General features: G+C 37.4%; 1 protein-coding gene and 1 long non-coding RNA gene across 2 annotated transcripts in view; one reads left to right on the top strand and one right to left on the bottom strand.

Annotated features, from left to right (window-relative positions):
* Positions 1 to 14,045, bottom strand: part of UNC13C (unc-13 homolog C) — a 774,694-nt gene that overhangs the window by 81,590 nt on the left and 679,059 nt on the right. Inside the window, exon 26 of the mRNA XM_082444694.1 lies at positions 3,679 to 3,767. Within this exon, the coding sequence (XP_082300820.1) occupies positions 3,679 to 3,767 (89 nt within the window). The remainder of the gene's footprint in view (positions 1 to 3,678; positions 3,768 to 14,045) is intronic.
* Positions 1 to 14,045, top strand: part of LOC309654341 — a 201,072-nt gene that overhangs the window by 162,293 nt on the left and 24,734 nt on the right. Inside the window, exon 4 of the long non-coding RNA XR_014260166.1 lies at positions 10,295 to 10,480. This is a non-coding gene — a long non-coding RNA (uncharacterized lncRNA). The remainder of the gene's footprint in view (positions 1 to 10,294; positions 10,481 to 14,045) is intronic.

Here is a 14,045-nt window from a genome sequence, read left to right as displayed (position 1 = left end):
GGGTGGAGGATAGACTGAGCAGAAGGTATGATACTCATGATCCAAAAATGTACAGACAGGTTCCTACAACAGATCCATATGGTAAACACCCACCAGAAGCCAACTCTGTGTGAGGGGATGAGGCATATGGAGGGAGGATTACCAGAGAATAAAAGAGAATGACATTCTACCTTAGCATGAATCCAGGGTGAATCAACACCTGCATTTGACCTGAAAATCTTTTGTCTCTATCAATTTTTGGTAAATTCACCTAAAGAGTCTTTTTTTTCTATCCATTTTATAGTTGAAAAGTTTTTATTAATCAGCAGTACCAGGTAATAATGACAGACTCTGTGAGCACTCAAGATGCCAAAAACACAGAAGAAATCTTATGAAATATTCCTAAATTTTTAATCTACTTAATCCAGCCAGCCACTGGCATCAAAGATATCATTAAAAGAAATGTAATAAATCAAAAAACCAAGCTGCAAAATGTGTGTAAGCAGAAACCTAAGTGGCACAGGTTTTGAAAACGTTAAGAACATCCTTAAGATATCATTGAAGTCCTATTGCTTAGTCTCAGTTCCCAGGTGGGTGCCCTGCGCATGTTATCAGGAACCTGGGGACCCGGGCTTCAGATGTTTTCTTTGGGTCTGTCCTGATTTTCCTGAAAAATCACCCTACCAGCTACATAGGGTAGAATAATTTAATTGTGGGTTTTAATAACAGCAGATGAAATGGATTTGGGGCAATTAATTATGCACTTAACTTTAAAACTCTAGACCACTAATTTAGACTGTAAGAAGGGTGGATTCAGTTTGACTTCACAGCATGAAGTCCAGCATGAAATTATCCAGTTTGACTTCACAGCATGATCACACTGATCATTATGGACTTCCCACCCACCCTGAGTGTGTGATGCAGACCTGGTTGGCAGTATGGGAACTAAATCTATGGCAACAAAGATATAATAATTATTCTTTTTATAAGGAAAGCATGACATGTAGGCTGTTTATTTCAATAATCCTAGCTCTCTTAGAGCTATATTTAAAAAATAATGAAGAAGTACAAACAGGGTAACAAAGAGTTTCAATATCTAGGTTAAAATAGCTGACTTCATATGACTAAAGTACTTCAAGTGCCCTCCTAAGGGCATCTCTCCTTACTTCATAACTGAAGTTTGCTAAGTTTTTCCAATCATAATACACATTACAGCCTTTGTAACCTGAATATTCCCCAATCTTAAACAAAACAGAATAAAAAGTACTTGTTCAGAGGATGATTTGGATACATTACAGAAAATAATTTGAATATCCTTTTTTTTATTTAATTATAGTTTCTATTCTGTTTAGTCATCTTATTTCCCATAAGGTTCTGAACTCCTCTACCTATTCCTGACCCCTTTTTTCTCCCCCTAACTTTGCTAAATAATCTCTATTTTTGCCTTTGTAGCTGAAGGCAACAGTCCTTCTGTTAATCACATATCAATTTACAACTAGAATAAAGAGAGGTAAGCCTCTAAGTGTCACCCCAAGTCAGAGCCAATGAGCCCCCAAATCTCTGGGGCAATGTCTGCCTCTCCAACTCCTTGTAAGCAGAAACTTCAAATTGCTTATTAACATTTAGGCCAAGTATGCAGGATCATCCAGGTCAGCTATCAACACAAAGCAGAAGGCAGAGCTATGACCCTAAAAGCTCAATACATCAAGACTGCATCTGTCCCAGAACTTAAACTATGAGAGGGGGTTCCATGAAAATAATGAACACACCTCTGATACTGAAGAGAAGTCCAAGCATAGGATTTTTCTTTAGTTTGCCTCATTTCTACATTTGAGAAAAAATATGATACTTTCAGTGTCTTTTTTGTTTTAGTCTTTTGGATTTAAGAGTGGCAAAACTAATCAATGAATGTGTGTTAAGCATGTATCTTTCCAAAACACACTAATAAGTGATGACTGGGATTCAAAGAGATAACTAGCCCTCTCCATAAGAGTAAATTTCAGTCTTATTTGAGAACTGAAGACATAGCTTCAAATAATAAGTCAACATTCATTGAACTCATATTTAAAGCAAATTCTGTATGAAATTAATGAACCTCATCAAAAATGTGTTTGATTTACCATTGCATTAAAAACAAAAACAAAAACAAAAAAACCCACATAGGAATAAACCTACCTAACGAGGCAAAATTCCTGTACTCCAAAAACTATAAGATGCTGAAAGAAATCAAAGACCACACAAACAGGTGGAAAGATACTGTGTTCTTGGATTGGAAGAATCAATATTGTTAAAATGACCATACTACCCAAGGCAATCTTCAGATTCAATGCAAACTCTATCAAATTACCAATGGCATTTTTGACACAACTGAGACAAAAAATTTTTAAATTTTTATGGAAACACAAAAGACCGTGAATAGCCAAAGCAATCTTTGAGAAAGAGCAGAGCTGGAGGAATCATGCTCCCAGACTTCAGACTATGCTACAGACTATACTACAAAGCTACAGCAGTCAATACAGGATGGTACTGGCATGAAAACAGACACATAGATCAATGGAAAAGGACAGAAAGCCCAGAAATAAACCCATGCACTTATGGTCAATTAGTCTATGACAAAGGAGGCGAGAGTACACAATGGAGAAAAGAGAGTCTCTTCAATAAGTGGTGCTGGGAAAACTGGACAGCTACATGTAAAAGAATGAAATTAGAACATTCTCTAATACCATATACAAAAATAAACTCAAAATGGATTAAAGACCTAAATATAAGACTGGATACTATAAAACTCTTAGAGGAAAACATAGGCAGAACACTCTTTGACATAAATCACAGAAATATTTTTTGGATCTGTCTCCTGAAGTAAAGGAAATAAAAGCAAAAATAAACAAATGGGACCTCATTAAACTTAAAAACTTTTGCACAGCAGAAGAAACCATCAACAAAATGAAAAGACAGCCTACTGAATGGGAGAAAATATTTGCAAATGATATGACTGATAAGGGATTAATTCTAATCTATTTTAACATTTGCTGATGAGATGATGGCTTTTTCCTATAGGTCCAAAATGAAGTTTATCTAGGATGAACTTCTCATTCTTTAGAACCACACCATAGGCAAGCAAAGTTAATTAAAAAAAAAAAAAAGACAAAACATAGATATATCAGTAGTTTCCCATGAACTAATTGCATTAACATTTCTAAAGCCTAAAACAAATCATCCTGACTTAATTCAGTTATGGGGTTAAGAGTTCAGTTCTTTGGAAGTGAAACCACACTGATATGTATGGCATGAACACAACTCATACTTGTTATATATGTGAGGATTTTCTCCCTGCCTTCCTTCCTCCCTCTATTCTTTCAACAGCCAATTGCTAAGCTCTAAACACTAGAATTGCAAATGAGAATGAGATGTTAAGAAACATACAATAAAGAGAGGGAAAGAGGAAAGTTAACCAGAACTTAGAGCATAGTGTTGTAAGTGCTACTCAACTGCAGGATACTGGGGAGCAGGAGTTCTGGGGAGCAAGCAGCAAGACATCACTATAAAATCACAGGGTGATTTTCCAGAGGAGGTGATGCTTAGATTGAGTCTTGAAGTTAAACGGATTTAGACAGTCAGAGGAGAGAGACAGTGTTGAAGGCATGATTATCATTAAATGAAACCTAATACATTTGGATAGTAATTACTTAGGCCACTTACCTTTCACCATAAGTGACACTGAGCTCATCCAGAACCCCACTGAGTTTAACCTGAAGTTCTTTTAGAATAGTACTAGCTTCAGGATCTAGCTGCAAAGAGACCATAAACAATATTACTTTGGAGTTCTGAGAGAGCACACCTTTTATCTCTTAGAACATTTTGCTTATTACAAGGTAAACTTCAAACAATATAGCATACATATACTGTTTTCTTTCCTTTCCTTTTTTTAACCTTTGAAATCAAATGCAAAATTTAGATAATTCTAATGAAACCAGTAGAGTTTTTACATTTGAAAAAATTGATTCAAATGCATAGCATGCATACAAAAAAGAGCTAGAGAGCAAAGAAAGCCTTTGTTGGTTACAGCAGTAGGATGCAAGGCATGACAAAATATCCTACAGAACTTGATAACTTCATAACTTAGAAAACTGGTTATACACTAGTTGAACATATGTGTTGCTTGAAAATATATTTTCATTTTTAATATCCCTGTAAATAAATAGGCCCATTGAAAACTTTAAAAATGGCTAAAAATTAATTTTTGCATGTTGTGTTGTGCCTTATTTTTCCAAGTATGGAATTAAAAGTAATAAACAATTATCCTATTGCTCCAGTGTGTTTCTCTGGAGGTGACAGGGCTAACTTTTCTTCCTGGATGCCAATTGGTAACTCAGAGTTCAAGATTCAAAGTTTCCCATTTTATTTATTTATTTTAAAATTTTTCTTTTGTGGGGGGGGGCAAAAGAAAAATAGTTAAATCAAGAGGACATTTTATGCTTACTCTTACAATGTAAAAGCCAATTATTCTTTTTAACTGATTTCAGTGCTAAAATAATATCAATCAATATTAGAAAATAACATACTATAAATGAACACAAACAAATAAAACATCAAACTATTAACGTGGCAGTATTTTTTAATAATTAAAGTAAAGGATGAACACAAACTTTACCAGCATTTAGAAAATTTTATCCTGTTTGTTAATTTAATTTTTGCAAACTAGTTGTCAAAATAGAATGACTTACCATAGATGTACTGTATCTAGCTGATAGAAATTCATGTAAAGGGAAACCTAGACTATTCTCTGAAATGTAAGCCAATCTTCCTTTGAGTCTTCAGAAATTCAATTTCCTACCATTAGTACCTATAGTTCTTGCCCAAGCTGAACTATTGTTGAAGAGAGGGGCATAGGATGAAGACAACTTTAGGGAGTAGAGAAAATTAAAGGAGGACTTGGTATAAACAAGAGAACCTAAGAACACCAAATACATATATGACCCAAATCAGTTTAAACTCCTGGGAGGCAAACCAGGACCAAAAAATGTCCCTAATAGAATACACTGGTCATAAATAGTATAATCCTCCAAGAACATTTTCTAATACTAAGAAACTATTAGGAAGAAGTATTATTTACACACCTCAGCATCTGGGTAGCTCTATGTTATGCTAACTTGATTAAAAACATTGGAGTAGAAACCAAAGATTGCATTTGACACCTGATACTTTACTGGTTATGTCAAACCAATCCTTAATGTCAATTTTCACTCAAATCTAGGTGATTTCAGGATTCGTTAGTTTCTGCCCCTTTATCAGAGCCAATGTGATTCTTCTGGACTAATTTTTTTCTGTCTCTGTCATAAGAGATTACCCACACATGCACAGGCCACCTTAACAGATGCAGACTTCTTTAGCAGTTGGAAACTTACAATATCCCTAAGTCTCATATTTTGAGAGTTCCGTTCAGCTATAACCAGTTGCAAGGCAGTGATTCAGAAAAACAATTAGATATTACCTATTTTTAAATAGCCCTGACACTGATGTGCATTTAAACATAATTAGCCTAATAAAACATATCTCCTCAACCCTTAACCAAGAAAACATATGTGAACTGCCCACCCCAATCCTAGGGAACCTTGTAAGCCAAATGTTTTTTATCACATGTTCTTGCTATTATCCTAATACCAATTTTAGACCAACTTCACTTGGATAAAAATGTTTGGGAACAGAAAATGAGAGAAGACCTCCCATAGAATTTTCTTCATGCCCCACTCCGTGCTAAACCATGATAGGTGGTTGTTCCCCACCCACATATCTGCCACCTCCAAGGAATGGCTCTGACAGTAGGGTTTTCTTCAGGAAATTGGGTTGCTTCTTATTTAAAGTATGTATTTTGTTTCCATATTAGTTTGATATGCAGATTGAGTTTGTTCACCTGTTAAGACAATGACTTTAAAGTCATACAAAAATGGTTAGGTAGGTCAGTTGGATGAAATTATGCTCTTTTCTTATGAATCATTTTAGTCTGCCTTAGGTATTTTGTGAATGGAAATTTCCTATCAAATAATTGGTTATTACTTGAAAATCTGAAACTGTCAAAATACAGCGATTTAAATATTGGATGACAGTTTTCATTTCCTGAGAGAAGCATGAGTTTCTAAGCAGGTACAGACAGAATGCCTCTGTCATATAAACAGGAAAAAAAAAAAAAATACAACCCCAGAAAAGCTTTAGTTTCAGTTAGGTATTTGATATTTATCTGATCCAAATCATATTATTAAACCATTAAAATAGGAATAGTAATTTTGAGGCCAATATGTAAATTGCAGGTCTTTTGTAATAATGGGCATAAACAGCATACCCATCTAATTATAAAACAATCTCTTTGGCCAGCAAATTTACCAATTCTTGAGTTCTTTGCATTTCTTTATGTGTCCAAATTGAGAAAAATTTCCTTACTCCTACAAACTCCCTAAAGTTTGTAAGAAATAATAATTTGGCATTGAGAATTTATTGCCGAAATTACCAATAGCATATTTTACAAATTATTGGCTACCTTGGAAAGGTAAAAAGCTACCTAATTTTTTTCACAAATGTTTAAAACTTAGCTTAGTTCTGTAAGGAATATGACATCAAACATCAAGAGTAACTTGCGCCTTTTCTTGTATTTTAGACTTATTAAAAGGAAAAAGAGAAACAAAGAGAAAAAAGAAAAAAGATATTATTTCAAGCATTCAAAACTCAAGGTTAATAAATTTATTTTAAATTAGAAACTGTATTAGCAAGTGTACCTGAACAACTTGGCTGGCAAAGTTATTTACACCACTGAGATATTTTACACTATTGAGCTGTGGTAATATGAATGACTTCTGGAAGAGATAGCTAGAAGGCAAAATATCTTTGCAGTTTTTTGTCCTCAAGGCTCACTCCTACTTTTCCTTTAAAAGACAATTTACTTATCACCTCCTTTTACAAATCTGACCCCAGATGTCACTCACCCCAGGCAGTCAGTGGCTCTAGTTTCTGTACTAACTCTGCTGTGCACTCTTACTGTGTATACAGCCCTCTCTTTTAACTGTTCTCTTATGAATCTGTCTCTCCCACTAAACTCTATCTTACTTAACTTTCTCTCCTGAGTGTCTGTCCCTGCAAGCCTAGGCATTTACCAAATATTTGAGGAAGGAGGTGAGGGCAGCAAGAAGCATGAAATGATTCCCTCAAAAGGAATCTTGAAATCCAGAGTGCTCCTTCTCCTTAGACTGATACTTTGCATTGACTATTAATAGAATACTTTTGCATTTGAAATCTTTCATTCCTTAGCAACCACATATTCTGGAACTACCAAGTTAGTCCTAATTTCAAATTTTTGTGTCATTGCCAGACCATGTCGGATTATGTCCTGATATTTGTTTGGTTCTAAAAATATGGTTACCATACCCCCACTGTATTTTTTTTTTCCTAGCATAAATTCTTTCCCTGATGGACCTATAGAGAGTATATGTTTTTTCAACCTCTTATAACAGTCATTGTTAAACCAACTGTCAAGCTCTTGACAAAGATATAACTATTGAGTTGGAAAGTGGAACTTAAACATTTTAGATAGCACAATACAAACTACTGAAAAATAAAAACTTCCTATGGAAGAAGTTCAGGGCCTCTTGTGTGAATTGTATTCCTTTTCCACAGTCTTCATTACTATCTCATTTCCTTTCTCTTTTCTACAGGCTACTAGGCTGCCTTTCCTCATGTTCACCTCATCAGCATTAGAGTTCTATTATTTGCTCATCTAAAGAAGTGTAGATTAGGAAGGTCTATCACTCCCCTGGCCCTTATCTTTACAGCATCCAAAATTTGGTCATTAGTCTGGTGGGTTTCACATCTTCTTCAAGATTTTTCCAGAAAATGCAAACTTCACCACTATTTCTATATTAAAAAAAAAAAAAAGAAAGCCTCATTTCCAAGTAAAATGTTCAACTTGAGCTCTTAGTTTCTTCTTTTGGATTTTGTTCCATCAAATATCCCTATCTTCATTCTTCCATTGTTATTTCTATTACCCCATCCTATAAATCATACTCAAATAGCATTTATGTTAACATAAAGAGTAAGCAAATAATAAAGGAAAAAGCCAACTTATTTGTAACTACCTTCTTATTGACATCTAGCTAATATTTTTTCTTCTCTTGGCCTTTAAACTGCTCACAATGTAAGTGTAAAATTTGTTGCCTTCTTATCTCTTACATATTCACTAATCCTTTGTCATGTGGTTTCTTCTCTGAATACTCCACTTAAATATTCACATATATGTCACCAGTGATCTCTTAATTGCTAAGTCCAATGACTTTATCCTACTCAGACCGCTTTCATACTGTTGTTTACTCTCTTTCTCAAGCTTTTTATTTCCTTGCTTCTCTAGAGACTACCTTCTCTACGTCTCCTATTTTTCTGCCTATGATTTGTCTATCTCTTTGGTTGACTTCTCTTCCTCTGTATACTCCTTAGACATTAATGCCCTGCAATTTTCCCTTTCTAGTCCTCTTTCTTTTCCACTCTATATTCTGTTCTCGAGCAATCACATTTATGTCTATGACTTCAGCTCCCACCTCTATGCTAATGACCTCCGAATCATCACCTACAGCTTTAACAGGATGCATGAGCACCAGGTCTATATTCCCATTTGCCTATTAGCCTTTTCCATTTTGACGACCTCAAGCTCAACCTATCAAAAAGTGACCTTGTTACCTGTCCATCCTTAGTTTATTTCTCTTCTTATTGTCTCTGATTTGATTGATAGCATGCAGTCGCTTAAGGCAGAACTATGAAAGTCATCTTTGACTCCTCTCTGCCTTCTTCCTTCCATATTCACTTGGATACCAAATATGATTGATAATATTTATGAAATGTTTTCTCCATCTCTGCTATCCTCTTCATTTTCTGATGTGGATTTTTTCTCATCCAGACTATATTGCAATCTCCTGGTTGTATTCTTCTTTGTTATTTTCCCACTTCTATTCCATCCTCCTAACTCTTCCTAGAGTTGTTTTAATAAAGCCCAAATCTGATCATGGCACCTGCTGACCCCTCTAGCTGACTTTCAACCAGGGAAGTGCTTCAAGCAATTTCTTATGGTCTCATCTGGGCTCTTGCTATTTCTTTTATTTTGAAAAGATCACTTCTCTCCAACCCTTCTATTTGACCAGAATTTATCCATCCTAAAGTACCTAGCTCAACTTAAAATAGATGACTGAGAAATCAGTGAAAATTCCCTAGTGAAACCAGCAGGAAGTTACTCTCCTTGAAATGCCCTAAATCACTTTGTAGAGCTACAGCATTCAGCATGGATACTATGGTATGTTGTCAGAAATAGAAGAACACATGGTCCTCTCTACTGCAAACAATATGCCCCAGATCTACCAATGCAACTCTGTCTTTAGTTTCTTTATTTTTTATTCGTCTTATGAGAGAACCTCCCCAAGAACTTATAAGATCATTTTTGGAGATAGACTATGACATTTTTGTGCCATTAAGATGTGCATGAATTGTTATGCTAGAAGTAACAGTTATATAAATTCATGCTCCTAACTTCTTGGTTTTGAAAAGTGGAAGAACATCAGTAGCTGTCTCTCATCCTAATTAAAAAGTGTATGCAGTAAATCCAGCTGTCATTGTACTTCAAATCAACTAAATGTCTTTGAGATATGTTAAGTTAGGTTCTTCAGACTAGACAACTGAAGGGAAAAAATGCCTCATCTTTTATAATTCACTCAATGTAGTTTTGAGTTAGTGAATATATGGCAAATTATGAATTTTTCTATTTCTATTTCTCTGAACTTTTGTAAAAAAGCCTTTAAGCCTTATATGAGTGACATATTCTTTGCTCTCAAACATTTTTTTTCTTTTTCACCTACAATACATACATTAATCTTATACTCTATGGATTGATAACAAGGTTCTTGTCCTTATAACCACAGATTTTTAGACTAGACTAAACTTCAGAAATCCTATAGTTCATTTCTTTCTTTCTTACAGGTGGGGAAAATCAAGGCCTAGATGATGTGTCATGTCACATGACACATTGGGGAGGCCACATGAGAACTGAAAAGCAATGATCTAAGAAACTATATTCTTTTAAGAAATTCTCTTCTGAAAATGGTTATAAAAAATCAAGTTCAATAACTTGATTGTGAAGGAATTTTGGGCTTATAGTCGGCTGACCAATTAAGAAACTGGACAGAGTAGGGATAACTCAGGAATAGAAGAAATGAGACACAAAGTTTATGTTCAGAATTTATTCTGTAAAAACTGTCTTTTTGCCCTGTCTCACTCTGTCTTTGCCTTTCAGCTGTTCACATTACTGAATCTCACCACTGCTCAGTACTGTGAATAGACTCTTCTCAATCAACTGAATTGAGGACCTGTTAATCGTCAAGTGATGGGCACAGAATGCCCTCAGTGAGCCATCTGCATGAGGTGCCTGAAGGCGAGTCTGCCAAGTAGGAGAAAAGGGAGACTTGGTTGGATTAAAGGAGTAAGTTTTACTACTTTCTGCATTGATCTATGGTTTGTTAAGGCAGGCATAAACAATTGTAGGGGGTTCGCAACAAGACAATAAAATAGGTCTATTCTAGAAAATGTTTCTTTGCCCTCTGGCTGTAGCTCACATCCTCTCTCCTGAAGTTTTCTTAAGGTTCAGAGGAAGGTTAGTTTAAAAAGATGCTTGGGGAGACCTTCAAGATGGTGGAGCAGTAAGACGCGGAGATCACCTTCCTCCCCACAAATACATCAGAAATACATCTACATGTGGAACAACTCCTACAGAACACCTACTGAATGCTGGCAGAAGACCTCAGACCTCCCAAAAGGCAAGAAACTCCCCATATACCTGGGTAGGGCAAAAGAAAAAAGAAAAAGCAGAGACAAAAGAACAGGGACGGGACCTGCATCTCTGGGAGGGCACTGTGAAGGAGGAAAAGTTTTCCCTTTACTGGTGCAGACGGGGTGGGGGGGGGCAGCTGGGGGGAAGCTTCGGAGCCACAGAGGAGAGTGCAACAACAGGGGTGCAGAGGGCAAAGCGGAGAGATTCCTGCACAGAGGATCGGTGTCGACCAGCACTCACCAGCCCCAGAGGCTTCTCTGCTCACCCGCCAGGGTGGGCGGGGGCTGGGAGCTGAGGCTTGGGCTTTGGAGGTCAGATCCCAGGACTAGTGTGCCACAGCTAGCCAGGAGGGAGTCCAGGGAAAAGTCTGGACCTCCCTAAGTGGCAAGAGACCATTGGTTCAGGGTGCGCGAGGAGAGGGGATTTAGAGCGCCGCTTAAAGGATCTCCAGAGACGGGCGCGAGCCGCGGCTATCAGCGCAGACTCCAGAGACAGGCATGGTACGCTAAGGCTGCTGCCGCCACCAAGAAGCCTGTGTGCGAGCACACGTCACTCTCCACACCTCCCCTCCTGGGAGCCTGTGCAGCCCGCCACTGCCAGGGTCCCGTGATCCAGGGACAACTTCCCCAGGAGAACACACGGCACGCCTCAGGCTGGTGCAACGTCATGCCGACCTCTGCCACCACAGGCTCGCCCCGCATCCATGCCCTTCCCTCCCCCCGGCCTGAGCGAGCCAGAGACCCCGAGTCAGCTGCTCCTTTAACCCCGTCCTGTGTGAGCAAAGAACAGACGACCTCAGGGGACCTACACGCAGAGGCGGGGCCAAATCCAAAGCTGAACCCTGGGAGCTGTGCGAACAAACAAGAGAAAGGGAAATCTCTCCCAGCAGCCTCAGGAGCAGCGGATTAAATCTCCACAATCAACTTGATGTACCCTGCATCTCTGGAATACCTGAATAGACAAAGAATCATCCCAAAATTGAGGTGGTGTACATTGGGGGCAACTGTATACTTGGGGTTTGCTGTATGCAACTGACTAGTTTCTGGTTTTATGTTTATCTTAGTATTTAGAGTGTATTATCATTGGTAGATTTGTTTATTGATTTGGTTGCTCTCTTCCTTTTTTTAATATATATATATATTTTCCTTTTTCTCATTTTGTGAGTGTGTATGTGTATGCTTCTTTGTGTGATTTTGTCTGTATAGCTTTGCTTCTACCATTTGTCCTAGGGTTCTGTCTGTGCGGTTTTTTTTTTTTTTCTTTTTTTTAGTATAGTTTTTAGCACTTGTTATCATTGGTGGATTTGTTCTATGGTTTGGCTGCTCTCTTCTTTCTTTCTTCTTTTTTTAAAATTACTTTCTAATTTTTTAATTTTTACTAATATTTTTATTTTTTATTTTAATAAATTTATTTCTTTTTATTTTCTTTCTTTCTTCCTTCCTTCCTTCCTTCCTCCCTCCCTCTCTTTCTCTCTTTCTCCCTTTTCTTCTGAGCCATGTGGCTGACAGGGTATTGGTGCTCCAGCTGGGTGTCACGTCCGTGCCTCTGAGGTGGGACAGCCAAGTTCAGGACATTGGTCCAGCAGAGACCTCCAAGCTCCACATAATATCAAATGGCAAAAGCGCTCCCAGAGAACTCTAACTCAACGCTAAGACCCAGCTCCATTAAAAAACCAGAAAGCTACAGTGCTGGACACCCTATGCCAAACAACTAGCAAGACAGGAACACAAACACACCCATTAGAAGAGAGGAGGCCTAAAATCATAATAAGGCCACAGACACCCCAAAACACACCACTGGATGTGGTCCTGCCCCCCAGAAAGACAAGATCCAGCCTCATCCACCAGAACACAGGCACTAGTCCCCTCCACCAGGAAGCCTACACAACCCACTAAACCAACCTCAGCTACTGGGGGCAGACACCAAAAACAACAGGAACTATGAACCTGCAGCCTGCGAAAAGGAGACCCCAACACAGTAAGTTAAGCCAAGTTAGAAGACAGAGAAACACACAGCAGATAAAGGAGCAAGGTAAAAACACACCAGAGCAAACAAATGAAGAGGAAATAGGCAGTCTACCTGAAAAAGAATTCACAGTAATGATAGTAAAGATGTTCCAAAATCTTGGAAATAGAATGGAGATAATGCAAGAAACGTTTAACAAGGAGCTAGAAGACCTAAAGAGCAAACAAACAATGATAAACTCAAAAAATAAAATTAAAAATTCTCTAGAAGGAATCAATAGCAGAATAACTGAGGCAGAAGAATGGATAAGTGACCTGGAAGAGAAAATAGTGGAAATAACTACTGTAGAGCTGAATAAAGAAAAAAGAATGAAAAGAATTGAGGACAGTCTCAGAGACCTCTGGGACAACATTAAACGCACCAACATTCTAATTATTGGGGTCCCAGAAGAAGAAGAGATAAAGAAAGGGATTGAGAAAATATTTGAAGAGATTATAGTTGAAAACTTCCCTTATATGGGAAAGGAAGTAGTCAATCAAGTCCAGGAAGTACAGAGAGCCCCATGCAGGATAAAATCAAGGACAAACATGCCAAGACACATATTAATCAAACTATCAAAAATTATATACAAAGAAAAAATATTAAAAGCAGCAAGGGAAAAACAACAAATAACATAGAAGGGAATCCCCATAAGGTTAACAGCTGATCTTTCAGCAGAAACTCTGCAAGCCAGAAGGGAGTGGCAGGACATATTTAAAGTGATGCAAGGGAAAAACCTACAACCAATATTACTCTACCCAGCAATGATCTCATTCAGATTTGATGGAAAAATTAAAACCTTTACAGACAGGCAAAAGCTAAGACAATTCAGCTCCATCAAACCAGCTTTACAACAAATGCCAAAGGAACTTCTCTAGGCATGAAACACAAGAGAAGAAAAAGACATACAATAACAAACCCCAAACAATTAAGAAAATGGTAATAGGAACATACATATCGATAATTACCTTAAATGTAAATGGATTAAATGCTTCCACCAAAGACACAGACTGGCGGAATGGATACAAAAACAAGACCCGTATATATGCTGTCTACAAGAGACCCACTTCAGACCTAGGGACACATACAGACTGAAAGTGAGGGGATGGAAAAAGATATTCCATGCAAATGGAGATCAAAAGAAAGGTGGAGTAGCAATTCTCATATCAGACAAAATAGACTTTAAAATAAAGACTATTACAAGAGACAAAGA

This window comes from Balaenoptera physalus (genome assembly GCF_965194825.1).
Source record: "Balaenoptera physalus genome assembly, chromosome: 2".
Lineage (NCBI taxonomy): Eukaryota > Metazoa > Chordata > Mammalia > Artiodactyla > Balaenopteridae > Balaenoptera > Balaenoptera physalus.
Note: the sequence above shows the minus strand (reverse complement) of the source record. Positions and strands in the feature narration are given on the sequence as shown.